The sequence below is a fragment of the Chiloscyllium plagiosum genome, unplaced genomic scaffold, assembly GCF_037043375.1.
Source record: "Chiloscyllium plagiosum isolate Xiang-an unplaced genomic scaffold, Cpla_swu_hap1 HiC_scaffold_17, whole genome shotgun sequence".
NCBI lineage: Eukaryota > Metazoa > Chordata > Chondrichthyes > Orectolobiformes > Hemiscylliidae > Chiloscyllium > Chiloscyllium plagiosum.
Window position 1 is genome coordinate 29,732,694 of NW_028270155.1, and position 22,999 is coordinate 29,755,692.

General features: G+C 37.8%; 1 protein-coding gene across 2 annotated transcripts in view; it reads right to left on the reverse strand.

Annotated features, from left to right (window-relative positions):
• The window catches only part of wwp2 (WW domain containing E3 ubiquitin protein ligase 2), a 204,434-nt gene that overhangs the window by 100,322 nt on the left and 81,113 nt on the right, over nucleotides 1-22,999 (reverse strand). For both annotated transcript variants that reach the window (XM_043706703.2, XM_043706701.2), the window contains exon 6: nucleotides 17,003-17,087. In XM_043706703.2, coding sequence (XP_043562638.1) covers nucleotides 17,003-17,087 — 85 coding nt within the window. The remainder of the gene's footprint in view (nucleotides 1-17,002; nucleotides 17,088-22,999) is intronic.

The window sequence follows — 22,999 nt, forward strand, 5'->3', positions numbered from 1 at the left end:
AAAAATGGTTTTCAAAAGGGACATTTTATTAAAGTTGCCTTTTACTAAAGCATATCCAGGAATTTAATCTTTATGAAATGTAAAAGTATAGTTATTTGCAGGTGAACTTAATGTTCTGATGATCAAATTATGTATCAAGCAGTACCATATGAAATAATTAACACTAGTCATGATTCAATTGCTTTCTTCTAGCAAAGTGCCTCAGAATAAAGGGCAGACTTCTTGTATTGTTCAATGTTTTAAGCACATTGTTTACTTTGCTGTTAACTGTTAAGTTGAATTCGTTACTAAGCATTTAAAATGTTAGCACACAAACTATCTTCAATTTGTAAGCTGTAAATTAGAACAGTTACAGAATTACAAGGTTACAAAATGAAAATTAATGTTTGTTCATCAATTTAGAATATTAGGATATCTGGTTGGTATGGACGAGTTGGATCGAAGGGTCTGTTTCCATACTGTACAACCCTATGGCAGCTCCACAATGTCAAGTCCCAGTCAAGACAATTTAAGGTAATGTCAAAGTACATTCATACTTAAAAGTGAAAGGTTGTATCATTCCCCTCATTTTGTTTTGGAGCCACACATATTTCAGAACTTACAATCATTCTTGATTGACAATATCAACCACAGATTCAACCAATGTTACAGCAACTTGCCAAATTCAAAGTTTAGATTTATCACAAGATAGAAATTTCATATTCCATTCCCAATAACTATAAAAGAATTTGTTTTCCTGGTAAAAAATGCTACATTGTGTACTCAAGACACTGATATCTTTGAAAAGTAATTGCAGTAATGGGTCAACAAGGTTCTATCACAACTACTTTGAATTCAAAGACAGCATAGTCATATTCCAAAGATAGTAAGCTATACCTGAAGATAGACTTAGTCATTTACATTTTTTTATTAAGTATTGTACAGTGCATTCCACATTTCTTTTTAATTACTTTTAACTCGTTCATTGGATGTCGATGTCACTGAAATTTATTACTCATCCAGAATTGCCCTGGAGAAGATGTCAACTGCTGCTGTCCTTGGGGTGCAGGGACTTCCTAAATGTTCTGAGCAAGGAAGTTCCAGGGCATTGACCCAGTGACATTAAAGGAATGGTGATATAGTTCCAAGTTAGGAAGGTGTGCAACTTGGAGATTCTCCCATGCATCTATTGCCCTTGTCCTTCTAGGTCCAGCAGTTGCAAGTTTGGAAGTTGCTATGGGTGGAACCTTGATGAGTTACTGCAGTGCATCTTGTAGGTGGTAGATGTTGCTATCAGTGAATGTGTCAGTGAATGATTGAAGTTGGTGATGGATTGCTTTGTGCTGGAAAATGTCAAATTTCCGAAGTGCTGCTGGAGCTGTGCTCATCCAAGCAGGCAAGAGTATTCCATCTTGTGATGGTGTGCAAATGGTGCACAAAACTTTGAGTCAGGTCGTGAGTTGCACAAAACAGAATTCCAAGCTACTAATTTGGTCTTGTAGCCACAATATATGTTGATTGTGGGGCAGTGGTGGAAATACCATTGAACATTAAGGGATTATGGTTAGATTCTCTTTTGTTCAAGATGGTTAATGCCAGTTATGTATGGCAAAAATATTACTGGCCACGTGTCATTCCAAGCCTGGATATTGTCTCTGTCTTATTGCATACGGACTGTTTCAGTATCTGGCAAAGCATGAATGATGAACATTATGCAATCATCAGCAAACATCTCAGTTCTGATCTTATGATGGACAGAAGAATGCTGATGAAGCAGCTAAAGACAGCTGGGCATAGAGCACCACCTGAGGAAAGCAGTGATGTCTTCAGGCTGAGGTGGTTGACTTTTAATAGCCACAACCATTTACCTTCGTGCTCGGTATGACTCCAACCATTGGAGAGTTTTACTCAATTCCTTTTGATTCCAATTCTGTTACAGTGTCACATTTGGTCAAAGGGTGTCTTGATATCAAGGGCAGTCACTCTCACCTCCCCTCTGGAACTCAGCTCTGGAGTTCATTCAAGTATAAAGATCTTGCTTAAATTGAAAATGGCTGACTTGTAAATCAAATGTAATAAGGTATACATTGGAGCTTTTTAAAAATATATTGAAGGAAACACCTCACACTGCATTTTACAATGTACATCTACTGTTCCCTTACCCAGATCACACACCATCTTGTAGGAAAAGTAATCCTTTTCATACATTTTATACTTTGTAAAAGTTCCTCATAGATGAAGAGTTGAATTAATAACTGAGAATACAGATAACATTGCCAGAGTCCATTATTAATAGGAGCAAGCTGTTTCATCAAAGACCTGCCCTCCATCATAAGGACTAGGGGTATTTACTGATTTCATACTGTTCACTGCTTTTGAGACTCTTCAGATATTGATGCAGCCTATATCCATATGCAACAAGACCTGGACAATTTTGGATGTTAAGTGGCAAGAAATATGCATGCCACTCAGTGACAAACAATGACAATGATAATCTCCAACAAGAGAATCATATTGAGGTGGATTGTTGGCAGCAATTCCAAGAAAGCACCTTGTGGAATGTCTATGAAGACAATTGTTTTAGAGCAGCTTGTGGTACAGGCCACAAGGGAATAAGCAATCCGGGATTTGGCAGTAACCATAACATGACAGAATTCACCCTGCAGTTTGAAAAGCAGAAGGTAACTACAAAAACATGAGGGAGGAGCTGGCCACAGTTGATTCGAAGGGGAGACGAGCAGGGAAGACAGTGGAGCAGCAATGGCAGAAGTGTCTGGAGGGATTCAGGAGACACAGCAGAAATTCAACCCAAGGAAGGACATACAAAGGGGAAGACAAGGCAACCATTGCTGACAAGGGAAGTCAGGAACAGTATAAAAGCAAAAGAAAATGTGGTCAAGATTCATGGGAAAACACAGGATTGGGAAACTTTAAAAACCATAGGACAACTAAAACAAGCAATAAGGAAGGAAAAGGCAAAATATGAAGGTAAGTTAGCTAGTAACATAAAAAAGATTCCAAGAGTTAATTTTTAGATATATAAAAAGAAAGAAAAAGGAAAGTGTGGACATTGGACTTCTGGAAAATGAGGTTGGAGAAATAGTAATGGGGAACAAAGAAATGGCAGAGGAACCACTTTGCATCAGTTTTCATAGTGGAAGATTCCAGTAACATACCAGAACTTAGAGACAGTTAGGGGGCAGAGGTGAATGTACTGACAATCACTAAGGAGAATGTACTGGGGAAGCTGAAAAGTCTGAACTGGATGGACGACACTGCAGAATTCTGAAAAAGTAGCTGAGGAAACTGTGGAGGCATTGTTGGTGATCTGGAGTCACAGAGGGTCCTAGAGGACAGGGAAATGGCTAAAGTAACACCACTGTTTAAGCAGGGAGGGAGGCAAAAGACAGAAAATTGTAGGTTGGTTAGCTTGACCTTGGCTGTTGGTAAGATTTGAGAGTCCATTGTTAAGGATTAGATTGTGGAGTACTTGGAAGTGTAGAGTAAAATAGAGCAGAGATAGTATGGCTTCACCAAGGGGAAGTCATACCTTACAAATCTGTTAGAATTCTTTGAGGGGGGGTAATGAGCAAATTAGACAAAGGAGAGCCAGTGGACGTGATCTACTTGGATTTCCAGAAGGCCTCTGACTATGCACCACAGAGGAGTCCGCTAAATAAGATAAAGGCAATGGGGTTAGAGGCAAGGTACTGGCATAGATGACACAAAGATAGGAAGAGGAACAGGTGGTGTTGATAAAGTGGGGAGACTGCAGAAGGACTTGGCAAGGGTAAGAGAGTGGGAAAAGAAGTGTCAGGTGGAATACAATGTGGGAAAGTTTGAGGTTTTGCATTTAGATCAGAAGAATAGAGGCTTATTTTCTAAATGAGGAACATCTTTGGCAATCCAAAGCAGAAAGGGATTAAGAATCCTGAACTTGGTCTCCTAACTTAAAAATGCAAGGTCAGTTAGCAGTTAGGAAGGTAAATGCAATATTAGCATTCATGCCAGATGACTAGAATACAAGAGCAGAGATGTACTACTGAGGAATATTATGAGCAATTTTGGGCCTTGTATCGAAGAAAGGATGCGCTGGCCTTTGTGGGGGGGGGATTCCAGAGAAGATTCACAAGGATGGTCCTGGGAATGAAAAGCTTGACATATGAGGAGCAGTTGAGGACTCTGGTCTGTACTTTATGGAGTTTAGAAGGATGGGGGAGATCTTATTAAGACTTACAGAATACTGAGATGCCTGGGTAGAGTGGAGAAGGTGTTTCCACTGATACAAGATATGAGGATCCAATGGCACAGCCTCAGAGTGAAGGACGGTGCTTCAGAATTGAGATGAGGAGGAATTTATTCAGTCAGAAGGCGGTGAATCTGTGGAACTAATTGCTACAGAAGACTGTGGAGCCAAGTCACTGAGTGTCTTAATGACAGAGATAGATAGATTCTTAATTCGTACCAAGGGCTACAGAGAGAAGGCAAGGATAATGGGGCTTAGAATGATATTAGCCATGATTGAATGGCCAAATAGAATCAATGGGCTGAATGGCCTAATTCTGCTCCTACATCTTATATTCTTCACACTCAATGGACCCCCCTCCCCACCATCCATATCCTGGATGCTGCCATTGTTCTGAGCCTGAACTGAACTAGCCATACATACATTATGGCTTTAAGAGCAGACAGGGCTAAGATTTCTGAGATAAATAACTTACTTCCTGATGCCCCAAAGCCTTTTCATCATCTACAGGGCAAAAGTCAGGACTTCAATAGAAAACTTCTACTTGCCTGGATGACTGCATCTTCAACAACATTCAAGAAGTCTGACACCATCCAGGACAAAACAGCCCCATCATCTACCATCAACATTCTTTCTCTTCACGGCCAATACAGAGTGGCATTAGTGAGTAACATCAACAATTCGCCAAAGCTCCTTCAAGAGCATCTTCCAAACCCATGAATAGGACAAGAACAGTAGATGCATGGGAATGCCACCACCTGCCAATTTCCCTCCAAGCCACACACTTGAAACAATATCACCTACTTCACTATCACTGGATCAAAATCTTGCAAATCCCCTCCTAACACCGCTGTGATAATACTATCCCAATAGCCTCATTCACTCCTAAAGTAGCACAGACTAAACATGATTCAAGGCAACAGTTCACCACTACTTTCTGAAGAGTTATTAGAGATAGGCAAAAATGGTGCCTTAATCAGCAATGTTCATGTCCCTTGAGTAAACTTTTTAAAATGCTGCTGAGCTCTCTGCCAAAGTCAAGAAAAGAGCAGCTAATGATAACTTATCTACCGGTTACTTCCTCTTTGGCAATCACTAAGAGATTCTTCTTTACAATAACACAGCCAATACTAGTAGCAAATTGCCAGAGCAGAAAAACACAAGGAAACTCACATTGCATATCATTTCATGCTAGAGCTTGAAAACATCTTTGGAAGCACATTAAGAAATGATCAGCAGAAATGTCTGTTACATTTCAAAATGAAAAGCAATAGGTCAAGACGAAGGAAAAACTATTCAATTGAAGAGAATGGCAGCACCAATGGATTGTTTATGGTTACAACAATGATTATAGGTTGGTTTGGTATAAGTGTTTAAAATTACAAGTGGACAGGGGTTTGATCTTTCATTAGACAGAGAGAGGCAGACAACTGTTGGTGGTTTAACCAGAGGGTCACCATTTCTCAGATGAGGGGAAAATTTGAGAAAGTCCTTTATGGTAATCTCAGTTGGTGCAGGAATTGCACTTATGCTGTTGGCAGTATTCTGCATAAAACCTGACTGTTACCAATGTAGAGGGGAGAAGCTAGCTTAAATGGAAGAGATTAAGAACATGGAGAGTTTTTTTAAAATAGAGAGATTTGAAGGATATACAAAGATGCGGACTTTCGAACAGGGCAGGCACATGGCATTAGGACTGCCACTTCTGTCAGGGATACATGAAAACACATATTAGTTGGCCCTGTTATCTTGAATTTTCTAACTAGTTCAAAGTTAAAGGAAACAATTTGGAACTTATCAAAAAGACAATTAGGGTGAAAGTGCTAGTAACTTTTGGATGTTGCTTATGAATCTGGCTTTAGATCTTTTGTATGAATTTAAATACTGTAAATTATTAGCTTATCATAAGCATTAACTTCCATTTCTATCCATTTGATTAGTAAAGAAAGCATAAACAAAAATTCCAATCAGAACACTTCTCTTCCTTAACATTAACTGGTAATTATACCGGATTAATATAGCAGACGTGAAACTTGTTCCAAAGTTAGAAAAACTATTACTGCTAAAACACCAACTAAACCAGATTCAATAATAACTTTTCAAAGGGAACTGAATTAAAAAGGAAAAGTTTGCAAGGCTATAGGGAAGGGGAGGGTGGTGCAACTACCTGGTGGCTTTTTCAAAAAGCTGATACAAGCAATGATTGGATGAACAGACTCCTTCTGTGCTACATAGTGTATGGCAGAAGAGTTAACTCAACCATTAAAGATCAAACTGGCGAATCCATCAAATGGGCATCATACGTACATTAACAATTATCAAAAACAATCCAGCAGGATGATAAAGATAATGCATTCATTGTGGAGAGCAAGATAAGAGTCTGAAGCAGAGAAGGGTGTGCCAGAGAAGGGTCGTACGAAATGTTATGAATTGCAAATGTAACAACATCATTAATGTAGATTTATGACATAATCCTCATGTGAAAATGACAGCTCAGAGTGCTTTCTTAAGTGCAAAGAGGGATACTTACCAAGTTAAAAAAAATTCCAGAAGCAACTGCAAGGGTTTTGAAGGCAGTGATTTAGGAATCAAGTGATTTGGGTCTAAAATTCCAGTTAAGGAGCATTGATCACCGATGAACATAGGAATAGGGAACCGTAGCTCCCAACATTTTCTCTAACATTTTTGGTTATACACATCTTGTCATCCAGAAATCAAGTTTTTTCAAACAACAATGCATTTGCATTAGGCTAGAGCTGCAGCAGTCATCTGGTTAGAGAAAAATTGAGGATAACTAATACAGATTGGACAGATTTAAGCACATTTGAAGCAGATTTTGATGTTGACAATGAAAAACTAACTTAGATTTTCTGGGGACACAGGGAATCAAGGAATTTTAGGAACAAGGTGGCAGCACAGTGGCTCAGTGGTTAGCACTGCTGCCTCACAGCGCCAGGGACCCGGGTTCGATTCCAACCTTTGGCGACCATCTGGGTGCTCCAGTTTCCTCCCACAGTCCAAAGATGTGCAGGTTGGGTTAATTGGCCACGCTAAATGGCCCATTGTGTTCAGGGATGAGTAGGCTAAGTGCCTTAGTCAGGGGAAATACAGTATGATAGGGGAATGGGTTACTCCTCGGAGTGTCGGTGTGGACTTGTTGGGCCAAAGGGCTTGTTTCCACACTGTAGGGATTCTAATTCTAAGGTAATGTGACAACTGTACAAGATTTATATCAGACAGCGCTTTACCCTCAGGGAAGATATAAAGCTGGAGCAAGCTATAAAGTTGGGATAGAAGGAGTACATTGAGGAATTTAGCTGCTTCGACATATAAGAGCAACAGTCAAGATCAGCAAGCACAGGTGATGTGAGAACAGGATTGGGAATCTATGTTTTAAACATGCTTAGATTTATGGATGAAGTAGAGCAGATTTAAAAAGTCAAGTTCCAGACATAACAAAATCATAGATATGGTTTAAGTGGCACTGGGAGTTAGGCAGAAGAGGATAGAAGAATCGAGCAGTCTTTGTGATCAACAGGATGTAGGATTTGAAGCTCCACAGTCCAATCTTATGGTGAAGGGTGAAAATGCCAATTATTAAGAAGCACAGTTTAAGCTGCCAAAAATCTTCCCGAAATGCAACTCGAAGAATTTGTCGTTAGATTCAAGACATCAGGCGAGATTTTCATAGAGTCAGACCAATTCCAGAGACCCATAAAATGGCGGACAGGTTCTCGATATCTAAATCCAGATCTCACTTATCAAAAGTCCCATTTTTTCCAGCAGAAGGATGCTGGTGGCAAGGAATCGCACAGGAGGGAAACCTGAATTCAACAGCACCTTTTAAGATTAGTTCAGAGTTCAACCAGATCCCATTTTTTGCTGTTAAAGGCTTATAGACTGCAGTTTTAGGATCACAAATTTACACAGCAGACATAATCACATTTGAAGGGTAGAGAAAAGCTCTTAAATGTCATGATCCAAAGTTATTTAAATACTTAACTCTTTATACATGAAAAATAAAGAAGCTATGGTGGTTTGAGTTTTAAAAAATCTTGGTTGAAAAACATTGATTGTGAGGCTAACCAGTGTAGCTTAGAAAAACACATTATCCATTCATGTAATTTCAACAGTTTATTCTTGACTGTTCCCGGGGGCTGTTATTATAGATGAACATATTATGAATGCTTGGTTGGGTTTCAGAAGGACCATGAGTAATCAACTCAGCTGGCTTGTGGGGTGAATTCACATTTCATTGACAGGTTTAAGAAGCTAAAGACTTAGCAGCTTCTGATGTATAAACATTTGCTAGTTTTTAAAAATGATTGAACACAAGAATGGGTTTAATGAATTAATTTTCTTTCAGTATCAAGTGTCTCTGAATGAGAGCACTATTAGAAGTTTAATAATTTTCTTTCATCTTCATATGGCTCCTGTGGTCTAGGTGGGTGCATATGAAGTGACATGGATGGAGACTGTAACATCTATCAAGGGTGATATCTAAGTTATGAAATGGAGGTGACGGCTATAGGGCTTAACAACCTTTTATAAAGCTGGACTAAAGTTTCAGTCAACTGAAATGTACCTTCTAACCAGGCCATCTAGACACAGAAACATAGAAAACAGGAGCAGGACTAGACCATTCAGCCCTTAAGTGTATGCTCCACTATTCAATATGACCATGGCTGATCATCCAGTTCAGTACCCTGTTCCTGCTTTCTCCCAATACACTTTCATCCCTTTAGCCTTAAGAACTACATCTCACTCCTCTGTGAAAACACTCAATGGCTTGGCCTCAACTGCTTTCTGTGGCAGAGAACTCCAGGGATTCTTTGGGTGAAGAAATTTCTCGTCTCAATGGCTGCCTCTGAACGGAGGCCTGACTTGATCATGCTCTTGGTCTCTATTCATAGACCCAAAACCATGCATGCCAGAGTCATTTCCATGGAGACAGGTCTGTCAAGATTAGATTAGATAGATTCCCTACAGTGTGGATATTGGCCCTTTGGCCCAACAAGTCCACACCAACTCTCCGAAGAGTAAACCACCCAGACTCATTCCCCTACCCTGCATTTACCCCTGACTAATGCATCTAACACTATGAGCAATTAACCTGACGTGCACATCTCTGGACTGGGATGAAACCAGAGCACCCGGAGGAAACCCACGCAGACACAGGGAAAATGTGCAAACTCCACACAGACAGTCGCCCGAGACAGGAATCGAACCCGGGTCCCTAATGCTGTGAGGCAGCAGTGCTAACCACTGAACCACCGTACTTCCCATTAGTCAGGACATAAATTTTTAACTCAAGGTGCTTGCCAACCATCAGGCAGTCTGACAGCATAGAAGTGATTATGGGAAGTGGTGCAGATATAGAATTGCTGTGTTTAGTGTACTGATGGAAGCTGATCAAGATGATTTTACAGTAACGGTTTCTGGACAAAATGCCCTATGACTGAGATGCACCAATAATCACATTACTGAGCAAATATTCCTCATGCTGTCAAGAATGTCTTCGAAAACTAATGAAAATATCTATTTTTGAACACCATTTTCTGTTCTCCTTTAACTTAAATATTTGTAACTAGTCAACAAAATGAATGACAACATAGGAAAACATTATACACTGTGTAGCTGCATATATTGAAATGGATGTATTCTAAACACAAGACTGCATAAACTGATGCAGGTAGCTTTCAAGATGGCTCCAAGGATGGACACCTTATTTATATTGGCAATGGTAATAACATATATAGTTCATGGGGCCATAAATAGAGATATACAAATATGATGTTATGTTAAGCCTATATAAACCACTAATTCAGGACCATATGAAGCAAATTTAAGTATAGAATTCTGGGAAAGAATGAGTGTTCAGAAAGGACACAGAACGGATAGACAAGGGATGAGGGATTACAGAAGTTGGGATTGCGCTTCTAAGAGATGACCAAGAAGAGCATCCACTACTAAGAGGACGTTCAAAATTATGAGTAGCTTAGATAAAGTAAAGCAAAATTGTTTCTAATGGTGGAAAGGTTGATAATCAGAGGGCACAGATTTAAAGGGAATTGATCAGAGAACTAGAAGTAACATGGAAAAAAATGTTTTCCACAATAACTATAGGATTTGGAATGCACCAATCGATATAAATTACGATTGCTGGGGATTCAATGATAGACTTCAAAAGAAAACTGGATAAATGCTTGAAGAAAGAAATTATAGAAATAGAGGAAAAGAGCAAGGGAGCGCCACTAATTGCCACTCTTTCAAAAAGTCAGTACAGACTCGATGGGCCAAGCTGCTTCCTTCTATGCTGTACTGTTCTATGAATGTCCTGCAGTTAAACCACACTCTCATTCTGCAGGATGATGCCACATGTTTTGCATAAATGTTATTCTGTACTAGAAACCCAAAATCCAAGAAATCAGCATGGTCCAAATGGTACAGTACCATCAATTCCAGTTGATGGAATTTGGGAGGTAGGGGGTCATTCACTTTCAGTTTATGAGCTCTAAGGAAACAGCCCCCCAAAGGCAGACAGGAAAAATACCTGTTTAGCAGAGAAATTTATTCATGCCTTGAATCTATTTTTATTTTACTGATTTTATCCCCCTGAAATCCTAAGCAATGCTTCAGATAACCCTAATTTTCTCTTCAACAAGAACAGATAGTTTTTGCCTTCCACTTCTTGAACAATGCCACTATTGATGGTCTACTGCAAAATCAATCAATTGGAAGATGTTTTAAAAGCAGGCCAGGTAACATTATAATTTTCATTCTTAATAAGGCAGAGCCTCCTGTTGCATAAGGAGCACATCCAGCTGCTGGAACTGACCCATTTACTAGAACTAAATCTGAAAAACTGTTGAGCTTTATATATAAACGGACTTTTCTGAAAGCAAATCCAATGCTCTTTTCATTATACAACCAGCCTGCCATAAGTCTAACTTTGTTTTTATTTTCAGTTGTTCCAGTTGCTCGTGTTGCTGTACATCCTGTTTAAATTCAATAATACTGCTGACTTTTAATCAATCTACCTGCTGTTGACTCATTTCAAAGTCGAATGAACACCATCACTTTAACAGAATCTGGTGATCCTACAATCAGCATCCTTGTAGCTACAGATGTAAAAAATTTAATCAAGTAAGCATGCAACATGTATACATTAACATGAAGTGCTCTACATCTATTTGTATGGCCAAACAGCTAACCACTTGCATACACAGTCTCTGAAAAGGTGTATAATTAATTGCACATGATTGCAGATTACCATCCTTCCCCATTGGTTAACCTGTAAATTAATAAAGTACACAATGAAAAAGGTAGGGCAAAAGTTGTGTGATTAAATGAAAATATTCTTTTAACTTTGCAACATTTTTATTTTACTTTGTCCAACAAAAGCTCCCCAGAGATATAGTACTGCAAGATTTCCAGTGCTGGTTTTAATCAATGGCTAACAACTTAATCACTGCAGTCATACATGTGTTTGCTTTTTAGGAAATGTAATGAACCACTGCAGTTAAATTGTTAAGAAAACAATGAGGTATTTGTTAATTCTGGGGTGTGCCACAGTGTCTGTCAAGTTACTCAGACCCTGATTTTAGCTATTAAACATAAGGAATATAGCAAAATCAAAAAAATTAAACATCAGATTGTAAGTATTAACAAAGAATTATTATCAGATGCAAGCTAAATTATGCAACACTTGTTCATAAATTTTTTGATGAAGTTACAAAATATAGCTGTCCACTAACTCATTGGTATACTTTTTACAGATTGAATTCAAGAAATCCACAAAGCTTAAACATAATGCCATTCAGAGTGCATATTTCAAAACAATAAATATCAGCAATTCTATTATAATATCAATGTTGTCGTGGTAACCTATATGTGGATTAATTGCATCAAACTAATATTTTTAACTGCTCCAATAGCTTGTCTCATAACAAAACATTCTTGACAGAATTAAATTCTCACCTGTTGGCTTAGTGTATTTTTGCATCCATACAATATATTTCCAGTGGGAGAAGATGACAAGACAGCAATTCTATTTATACAACACCTTTCACCTCAGGACTTATCAATACGTTTCACAAGTCAAAGAATTACACTTGAAGCACAGTTATTGTTCTGATGTGAAGAGACACAGCAGCTAATACTGCATATCAAGGACACTCAAATAGCATGGAGGTAAATGATCAGATCATCTGTAGTGTTAGCTAAAGAGTAAATCTTGGCTACCGCACTGTCAAAACTCCCCTGCTCTTCTTGAGTAGTACCACGAGATTTTTTATGTCGACCTAAGGCGGTTGAAGATACTTTGACTTAACTTCAGCTTCAAGAGAACAAAGTGATAGTGTAATAACCCAACACCAGTCATACACGTATCACTAGAAATCAATAACGCAATGACACTGGAAGAGACACTGGAGGCAGTTTAGCTTGTTAAAGATATTTATCACTCGGAAAATATTTTCTATTTTGTGCAATGGAAGGAGAACACAAGAAATAGCACAACTAAAAGATTTGGTTTCACATCCAAATTAGCTTGTCACACTGACTGAAATCATGTTTTCCGTGAGGAAGATAAAACATATATTTGCAGAATACAGTTAACATAGAAAATGCCCCAAAATGCTGATGTAAAAAGTCACAGTTCTGTGTGACTGCAATAATTGCTGTTTTAAAGGGAATAGTAAGACCACAAGATGTAGGAACAGAATTAGACCATTCAGCCCACAATGATTTAATACTGTGCTGCCGATTAACATATAATGTATAATAAATTAATTAATGTTAAGTGTTGACAAGGGAACTGAGGAAATATCGTCATTCCATCTAGTTTCAGAAAAATCTGACAGCTTTAAGGTTCTACTTCAGCAGCTTTGTCTTCTGTATCAGATCACCACGCTGATGAAGATTACAGCCCTCTTGTCTGGTGCTGGATTACAGAACTTAGTTTAGTCAGACACGTCTCACTTTCCTTTTGAAAATATTGCAGCAAGTAACAAATATCCAGACAGAACACGTCATGGACTCTGTTATAATACAGCTTTTCTTGGCTAATGAATCTGCTAAATCTTTTCTAAAATTGAAGAAATGTCAAATCTCAAAAAGAGAAAAAAAAAGAAAACAAAGCTTCGAACTTAACACTATCATTTGTGAAATTTCATCTGAATTTTCCAGGAGATTTTGTTTGCATCCTGTAATTTAAAGATACTTTCTTCCACTCTGCAGATCTCGCAAATGCTGCTCCCAATTTTTGAACCTATGCTTAAGAGGCTGGCTCACTGACTGAAACTTGAAAGAGTTGGTGAGCAAATATCAGCAACTTATCAAAGGAAGATTCTGCTTCTGTCCACAAAAAAATGTAGCAATTAACCAAATGAACTTATGTAATTGTGCTCCAGTTTTATTTTAAGCTGATTATTTTGATAAAATCTGCTTTTACTTTAAAGCTGTATTTATTTTTAATAGCATATGTCTATGTGGATTTCGGAACAATTCCCTCTTCTCCTGATAATTTTGTGCCTTTCCCTCTCAGAGTCCTTCCTTGAATGCACTGACTTACTGAAGCAGAAATAGTTCTGTAGGCTTCAAGCAACCTTCGGTCTCTCAAACTTGTCATGCCTCATTAAATATAAATCTCAAAATGGTATTCAGACACAGGAAAGTTTTACATTCAAGTCCAATCTTCACCTCTCGAAAATTCTAATACAATTATTTCCAACAGGAATCACTAAATAGTCGTTAAAAGCAGCAACTCAACTTGTTGTATTGTCCTCATTCCAAAAAGGAGGCCCTAAATGTAGCACTCCTATGACCAAAAATTTAAAAATTCATTTGCAGCTAAATAAGTACTTTTGTTTTTAAATGCAATCACTGTTGCAATGTCAGACTAGTCAGTTATTAGCCAACTAACATAACAAAGATCAGACTTGGCCGATCAGGATGGTTCAGATCAAGGTCAGTGAGAAAAATCACAAGACCTGCAACTCCATTACCCCAAGCAAACACCCCACCAAACAATCAATTATGCGGTGAGTTGTGAGGCAGAAAAATAAAGATTTTGGCACCAATACGTATATTGTTCAAGTTACTTTTCGCTACGGGACTCAAACAATATTGAGTATTTTAGCATGGGGAAGGGATCTTAACAGTAGCATAGCAATTTAGGATATACTGTAATTACTCTGTGTGCAAATCCCCATGAGTACAGGAAGAGAAAGAGTTCAACATCCTAGTGGGAAGCCTCATCCACCTGAAGATCATGTTGAAAGTCCAGGTGCATGATACAAGTGGCTGTCCCAGTGTTTAATTGTCACACGTAGAGGATAAAGCACACCCTCAGTTTTCATGCAGCATTTCACTAGACATGACTCCCTTCTAGCACTGAGGGGTCTAGGAATGTTTCCTTCCTCAAGTCTCAGAGAAACTCAATGCAGAGGTGAAACATTAAGACAAATTGCAAGGTACAGAGGAACCTCAATTAACTGAAGGACATGGGGAGGCAGTTATTTCATTTGGTTAATCGAATTCCAGATAATCGAATGCCAGGTAACAGTTAACCGAGCATCGGGACCTTGCAATCTTGCCAGATAATCGAATGCTGGATAATCGATATTCCTCTGTAGTTCCCTCATGACAGAATCAGTGAAGGCACCAGCCAGAAAGACCTCATCAGATTCTATGCTGAATGATCTGATCACCACTGGACTGCCAGTTGATGCTCCATAAATGGGAGTGAATCCTCCTCTCCCATACACAGACCAATGAGGGCAAAGAATCTTTGCCTGAAAGCTATCCAGTGGCAGGCAGTACTCAGTGTGGCATCATGCAAGTACAGGACAGTGGTGAGGCAGAATGTGGGGGGTCAGGCCACATTATGTCTCAGTGCAATCATAGTATTTTATCTCCACAGATTTTTAAATGTATTTGTGATTTTCTGAGCTAGACATTATTTAAAGCAGTCAGTATTGCAAAAAGCTGTGCTTTAACATGTATACCTTGCATTCCAGGTCTGAAGAAAGCACATGTTTTGTTGTCCACCTCTATGACAAAACCTGCCACTTTTCCCCAACAAACTAAATTTTCTTCACAAGGAGAGACTGAAGGGACAGGGGTATCCAGCATGTCAGCGAATCAAAAAATTGTTACAGTGCAGAAGGAGGAGCCTCAGGTCATCATGTCTGCATTGGCTCTCTGAATATTTCAACTTGGTGTCAATTTTCACTGATATTTCAAGCAAGAATAGTATTTTTATCTACTCAATCGGGACACCTCAAGATTGTGAAAACTTCCATCAAATCTCCTCTAAGTCTTCCTCTCCAATGAAAATACCCCTAACCTCTCCAACCTTTGTTCATAATTGAACCTCATAAAATTCTTCTGTCCTATATCCTTGCTATAGTGTGGTGCACAGAATGTACACAAAACTCCAAATAAAATCTAACCAGTGTCATATCATCAGAATCAAAGAGTCATAGAAATGTACAGCACATAAACAGACCCTTTGGTCCAACTCATCCATTCCAAGCAGATATCCCAACGCAATATAGTCCCACGTGCCAGCAACTAGCCCATACCCCTCCAAACCCTTCCTATTCACATACCCAACCAGATGCCTTTTAAATGTTTCAATTGTACTAGCCTCCACCACTTCCTTTGAACTTCATTTGCCACCAATCTGTCCACATCACCAACTTGTCAACGTACTTTTTCAAATGTTACACTGTTCTCCTCACAGTTAATAATTTTCTCAATTTTTGTGTCTTTTCTGACCAATAATTGCAGTCCTTCTAGCAGTGTCCAAACCTGGCACTCAGTCTATCCTGATTGACATGTTTCTCGGTCATCAATGCTTGCTGTGGTTCTGGACAGGAGCTTGAGCTCTGGGTTCACTATGTGCAGGCCTGTCTGAGGCTCTGGTTGAGACACTCCACTAAATAAACCAGATTAGCTAATCACAAGCACAGGAATTTCCCTCTTCTACATTCAACATAAATGTTATAGTCTCCTATCTTCCGATTTGAATCTTATTCAGAAAAATTGCCTGATCAATGCATAATATTGCAAGGTAATATATGCAACAATACAGCTCAAATATTTCCATACAATCATAAATGTCTCAAAACAAATGTATTTCAGACAGAATTTTAAACCAACCAGTACCAACTGCTTGTATTACATTGTGCATGCTAATAATTATTTCTGCAGAGTTCAAATTACATAGTTATTAATGATATTATTTCTATACTTAATTTACAAATAGTTGATCTGGATTAACAAATCTAGCTAATATAAAACCCAAGTTTTCAATCTCATTTTTAACTTTTCATAAATTTTTAAACAATTAAAACTTCTAAACGAAGTGAAAAATATAGAAGACAAACATTTAACTTTCTCTAACATTTTAGTACCTTAGTTCCAAAAATATTTAATTTCTGAAAGAAAAAACAAACTCTATGCAGTGCATCGGGATACTCATAGGTTTCTGGTACATTTTATCAAAAAGTACTGAACTCTTGTGCTACATATGCAATTCCCAAATAACTGCAAAGATAATCCTACAAAAGACACTTTAAACAAATGATTATTCTGCCGTAGCCAACAGGAAAATAATTCACCACTTGTCTGAATTACCAGTTCAACACTAAAACCCTGCACTTCAAGCTTGTACATATAATTCATCCACCCAGAATCTTAATAGATTAATAATTTGTAGTAGATAAAGCTCTGTCGAAAAATAGTGTTTTGAATAATTCCATCTCTTACCTCACTCTGTCTGGGGAAACACTGGTACGTGAGGGTGAACACTGTGAATCATCAGCTTGATGACTTCTACCATTCTGCTGAAATTCTATAGAAGAAACACAGAGAGATAAAAACTAGCAGACATAACAACCAGTTCATCATAACATTGGCAAAGAGCCTGGCCTCTCGATATAAAATAGCTTGAAATGCATAACTACCAATCGGCTCAGAACTGACTCAGATGGACTCAATTTTGTTTAATCAGTAATTTTTTTTCCTAACTTTTTAACCGTAAAATATATCATGGACAAAAAGAACAGCAACTCAGCTACCTCAGTGAAAGTTGTACTTAAGGCCACTAACTTATACCCTTGAGGTGATCTCATAAAAAACATACCAGCTCCATGTAAAATTTACCCATAATCTCGTGAACAAGCATACATACCAGGTTTAACAAATCAAACAAAAGTTAATGGAGACATGAAATATAAGAATGTGAGCAGTCAAAAGTACTGTTTAATTTGTTGTTGGGTTGGCAAATTTCACAAGTCACCGTGATCATGCAAGGAGTTAAGTATGCAGTCAGACATTTTCCGTATGAGTGTTCAAAGTTCCTATTGCCAAGCCTTGCGTCTTAAGTATGTAAAAAAAAACTCGTGCTTACAATTTTCAATACTTACAAGATTCAATTTAAATGCCTAATTTCTGATCAACTATTCCAAAACTTTACTAATTAGACAACTGAAGATGCAATCTAAAACTTGAAAAATGTTCCACAACAAATTCAAAACAAAGACTGTATCATTAGAAAACATTTCAAGCAAATATACAACCAATTAAAATGTATTCATCTGTCTTGCACAACATTTATCAAAAGTACTGAATACCTGACATCAATTAAAAGTTATCAAAGAATGCCTCTTTTTCCAATTTAAAATTTTAGTGCCTCTTAATTCTTGAGATTAGATTAGTCAGAGTCAATTGTTGGCATTTGTTGATTTACTAAAACAATTCTTTTTTTTTGATTTACGTGGGGTCCTTTTTTGAACTGACAACATCTGATTGAGAGATTATGTTGACAAAAAAATGGTGACAGCATTATTGTCAGCTAAGCTCAAGACTCTTCATAATCGACTGTAAACTGAAATCATTAACTGGCTACAGGTTATTTTGTCCATGGAGCTAATTGAGTACTCCACAACAAGAGAAGTTGAGAGCATATATGCTACAGAATGATAGCACTTTGCTGCCAGTTCTTTTCCCAAATTATTTGTCCACTTACACATTATGAAAACTGCACCATTTCCAAACAAAACCGTTGAGAATTGTGCATTATATAAATTGTTGAAAAAAGGAAACCTGCCAGAGTTTAATATTTTTCACTCATCAATATAAAATTGCATGAATATCTAATCTGATAAAGCACAATAATTTATACTGCATGAGAAAAGGGTGCTGATTGGTTGACAATTGAATGCAGAGCAGGAGAGCATTTTCCATGGACAATACATCAGGGAGCAGTTAACTGCCAAGTTTTTAATAAAATTTAAACGACGCAAGTCAACTCTGATTTGTCAAGGCACTGTCATGGGGAATGCACCAGGAAGTGTCTGGACCCAAGCTTTTATTTGGCTTAAAAAGGCATTGTGCATGGATCTATCCTTTCCGTTCACAAAGAGCAGCACCCTGTATGCGAACACATGTAACTTCCAGAAAATTTATGGTAACCCACACCGAGAGCCCACTGACAGTCTTATATTGGTTGCAAGTGCAATTCTTAGCACGAACAAGTTTTTCTTGATTAATGGTAGCATGGAAATGTCTAGTAGCTTCACCTGCTGCTCACATTTCTGAGAGACCTTGCCCTTCCTGGGTGATCTGAGGTCAACTAGATACTTTTCAGGACAAAATATTGCAGCCTTAGGCCCATTCCTAAATTTGCAGGATAAACAGCAAGCAATAATCTGATTAGGGTAACCATATCCCTCAGGTTTGCTCTTACACACCCTTGTGCAGCATTAAGCTTGAACGGTAAGCAAATGGCTTTGGCCTTGAAAAGTACTCAACTTACCTTGGGTTTGCACAACAGACGAAGCTAGCCATTTTGTCCTGCTACTATACAGTTGCAACATGAGAACAATTCTTCAGTAACAGGCTGTAAAGCCAAAAAGATGACACAAATGACAAGTGAGATACGTGAATTCCAGTGCCAGTGTGATCCCATGTACGAAGGACATATATCCCAACCACTAATGGATCCTAATGAACAATACATCACTATTTCCCTTCAGCTGATGGAACCTGCCTGCTTTGAATTTAAACAAAAAATTTAATAGTATTCTCCATGGCAACCTTTCTACTAATCAGAGTCTACTTGCCAATGGGTCAGCACCTTTTCTCATACAGTATAAATTGTTACATTGAGATTTCGTACTCTTGTAATTCTATCGTAATAAATGCAAGAGGAAAAGCTATAACAGCATTACTCTAACAATACTCAAGCTCTGTCATACCATGTGACTGTTGCATGAATTTTATTATATAAACATACTATCTCTTTGAAATTTCTCCTCAAATGCACCCCTTAAATATTTGCAGTTGTACCATTACTTTTGGAACTAATAATTACATAAACCATCATTACATGCAACTGCTTTGGAATATAATCTGAGGAGTAATCTCAATGCCAGTTCCAGCTCAATAGATAGAATCGAGTTTTGAGAAGATTTGTAGCTCAGGTTGAGGTTCTGGATGTAGGTTTGCTCGCTGATGAAAATGAACCTTCCAGCTCAGCGAGCAAACCTACCTCAATGGATAGAAGTTAAATAGTTATGTTTAAAAGCCTACGCTCCAATTTCATTAATTAATAATCCACATATTTAGGTCAAGACCAAAATCAGTCATTAGTAATAGCTGAACAGATTTTGATGTATACTACAAATAAATATGAGTAACAATTTAAATTTTTCAACTTAAGCTCGATTTTACCAGGTACTGGACTTGAGCTGTCTTCATGCAATAAAAGATTCAGATTTTGGTATGTTCATATGTTAAATTGTGCAATCTTTAGAAGGAGGACACTTATGACAGCTTTTATTTCCACACTATTCAACAAACCAGTGACACTGACACTTGGGTTGATGTAAACTGCTGTAAGAGTCAACAGATATGCCTGGAGATTAATCTGTACTGTTGCTATGCATAAAACAAGTGGACAGTACACTGAAATGGACTAATGATAACTGGCTGCAGTGAAGGTAGTCATACATGGAACTTCGTTGGAATTGGGTAAAATTACTATCATGGATACCAAAACAGCAGTTCTGAGGCTTTTCTTTTTCACATTATTTATTAATAATTTCAAATTTGGGACAGAGACAAAGAATTGAATTTTTCCAACTGTGTTAATTTGAAAATGGCCAGGATTGCGAATAATCAAAACTAGACTGATCGGATGCAAAACAATGTGAACATATTGCAAAGTTGGGCTGAGTTACTGCAGGCAAACTTTGCTCTTGACTAGTGTGGTATGATTATGATGATGGGAAAGCATCAGACCTATGGCAAAATCAGACAAGACCATGTGTACTTCTCTTAATGGCTAGACAAGTCAAACCTGGAAATTGAGGCTAATAAATTCATATTTTGATTCCCCAAGCAGTTTACAGGGTCTGGACTTGCAACTGGTGAAAAAAAGCAGTTCAGGCTTTGAGTAATGAATGGCGCATTCTGTTGTTTTGTGCAGCCATGATGGTCTCCACTCTGCCTGAACACTGCCATGTAAACATTAGAAATTCTTCAAAGGACAAAAGGTAAATTCTAAAAAGTTGAATAAAAATGTTTATGGAGGGAGAAGGGCTTGTCAAAAAAAGGTAGATTTGAAAGGGACCTTTAAATGTGGGAAATGCAGCAAGTCTGAAATAATTTGAAAGGCCCTCCCCAAATATGAATGAAAATAATAATTAATTCACAGTTGAATGACTGCGGTTGTGCACTGGGTTACTAGGCTAGAGATGGCTGCAGAAAGAGGACAAAACCATGCAAAGACTAATTTGATCATAAGAAAAAAAATAAAACTTGATATGCATTCAGCAGATTGACAATAAAAGCTGTGTGCTTTAGTTCACATCCTTTGAGCACCAACTGAAAGAATATTGCCCAAGTATTTTTTCTCATTCTGGGCCTCCAAATGGTACGTTGTGTCAGACTCTCAAACAGAAGGAGCAACCTAAGTATATTTACATCATACCTAAGTATAGAAGAACATTCTACGGTATTTCTCAGATTTCTTTTTTAAAAATATGATACTAAGCTATAATGAAAGAAATGGGTTTTGAAAAGGTTTTTAAGGAAGGACAGCACAGAAGGACGAAGGGAGACAATCAAGAGTGGCATCCAGACAGGTCTGGCACAACTGTAAATAGTTTGCGGATTTAGGGGGTGCAGATCCCAGTAAAGCTAGAGGAAGTGAGGTGAGACAAAACTGGAATGATTTCAATATCAAGATGACAATTTCAATTATATTCCAAGGAGGATGCAGTTCAATGAGGCCAGGGATGATGAGTGAGTAGAATTAGGTTTGGTAAGGAATGTACAAAAAATTTGAAGGTTATGAAGGATGGAGGTTGGGAGTCCTGCCAGGTGACAAAGATATGTACGACTTTTCCTACCATGGGTAAGTCACAGTAGGGTGGGTGCAAGCAATTGTGTGGAAGTGGAAATTGGCAGTATTAGTGATGGCAAGGGTGAGGTAAAAAGGTCAGCTCGACATCCAAAAACACACTGAGGCTGCAAACCATCTGCTTTGTCCAAGACAGTTGATAAGGAGAAAGAGAATTGGTGGAAGTGTATATACTTTCTGGTAGTAACTATAGTTATTAGTTATGGACTTCACAATATTTAATTGGAGGAAACTGCATTTCACCCAAACATTCATGTAAAAGAAATTGTTCAAAGCTAGTACAAAATTCAAAAAGTAAATGAAATCATGGTCTTTTTCTTAAGGCATTTGTCATACAATAGTAGGAAAATTTTGGTCATAGAGTTTGCAATTGGTCTACAATACTCAGTTCTGATCATCTAACCTCAGGAAAGATACATTGGTCCTGAAGCGGTGCAGCATATCAGAATGATAACTGGATTAAATTATCAAACAGATTACACAAACTTGTTTTCTATTCTCTTGAGTTTAGAAGGTTGCAGAGCGAATTCTTCATATATTTAAAATTAGAAAGGTTTCACAGTATAGATTGAGAAAAACTAATTTTTCTGGTGGCAGGACCTCAAACCAGAGGTCATAACCTTTAAATGAGAATTAAATCTTTGGAAGAGAAATCTGGAAGCACTTTTCATACAAACAGTAATGGAAATCTGAAATGTGTCCCCACAAAATATTGTGGATTCCAGCTTAATTGAAATTAAAATTGATAGATTTTTATTGGATAAGTGTATCAAGGAATATGAAAAAACATATAAATAGAGTTGTACAGAGTTGGGGTAGAAATGCACCATGATCCAATTAAATGATGGAACAGGCCCGTGGCCAAATGCTTTCCTCCTGCTCCTATATAGTCCCAGATGAAATATGAAGTTAATAAAACCACAGAGGTCTCCAAATAGTGCCCAATGCTTTATGAAGATAAAGCAGCCTGGGTTCAAAATTTCCTTAAAACAGACTTGTCTTTCACAGCACAAATCTAGCATTGTATATTCAGTACTAAAACAGAAAGTTCAAGAGCATACATTAAGAATCAAAACTTTCTGGTCTATTATGATTACTGAATAATTATAAATATCTCTTTTAAATATGGTTAGAAACTTTTTAATGCAATCCATACTGTAAAAGCATTCTAATCAAAATAATTTGAATAAATATTTTAGAAATCATCTTCAGCATTTTATTAGACATAGCAGAACTATGAGCAGCATGCAAAGAAAACAGATATACAAAGCAATTCACAAAGTCAACAGCTCATTATCTCCTCATGGTCAGAGAAAGAGGGGGCCAGGACTTCAAAT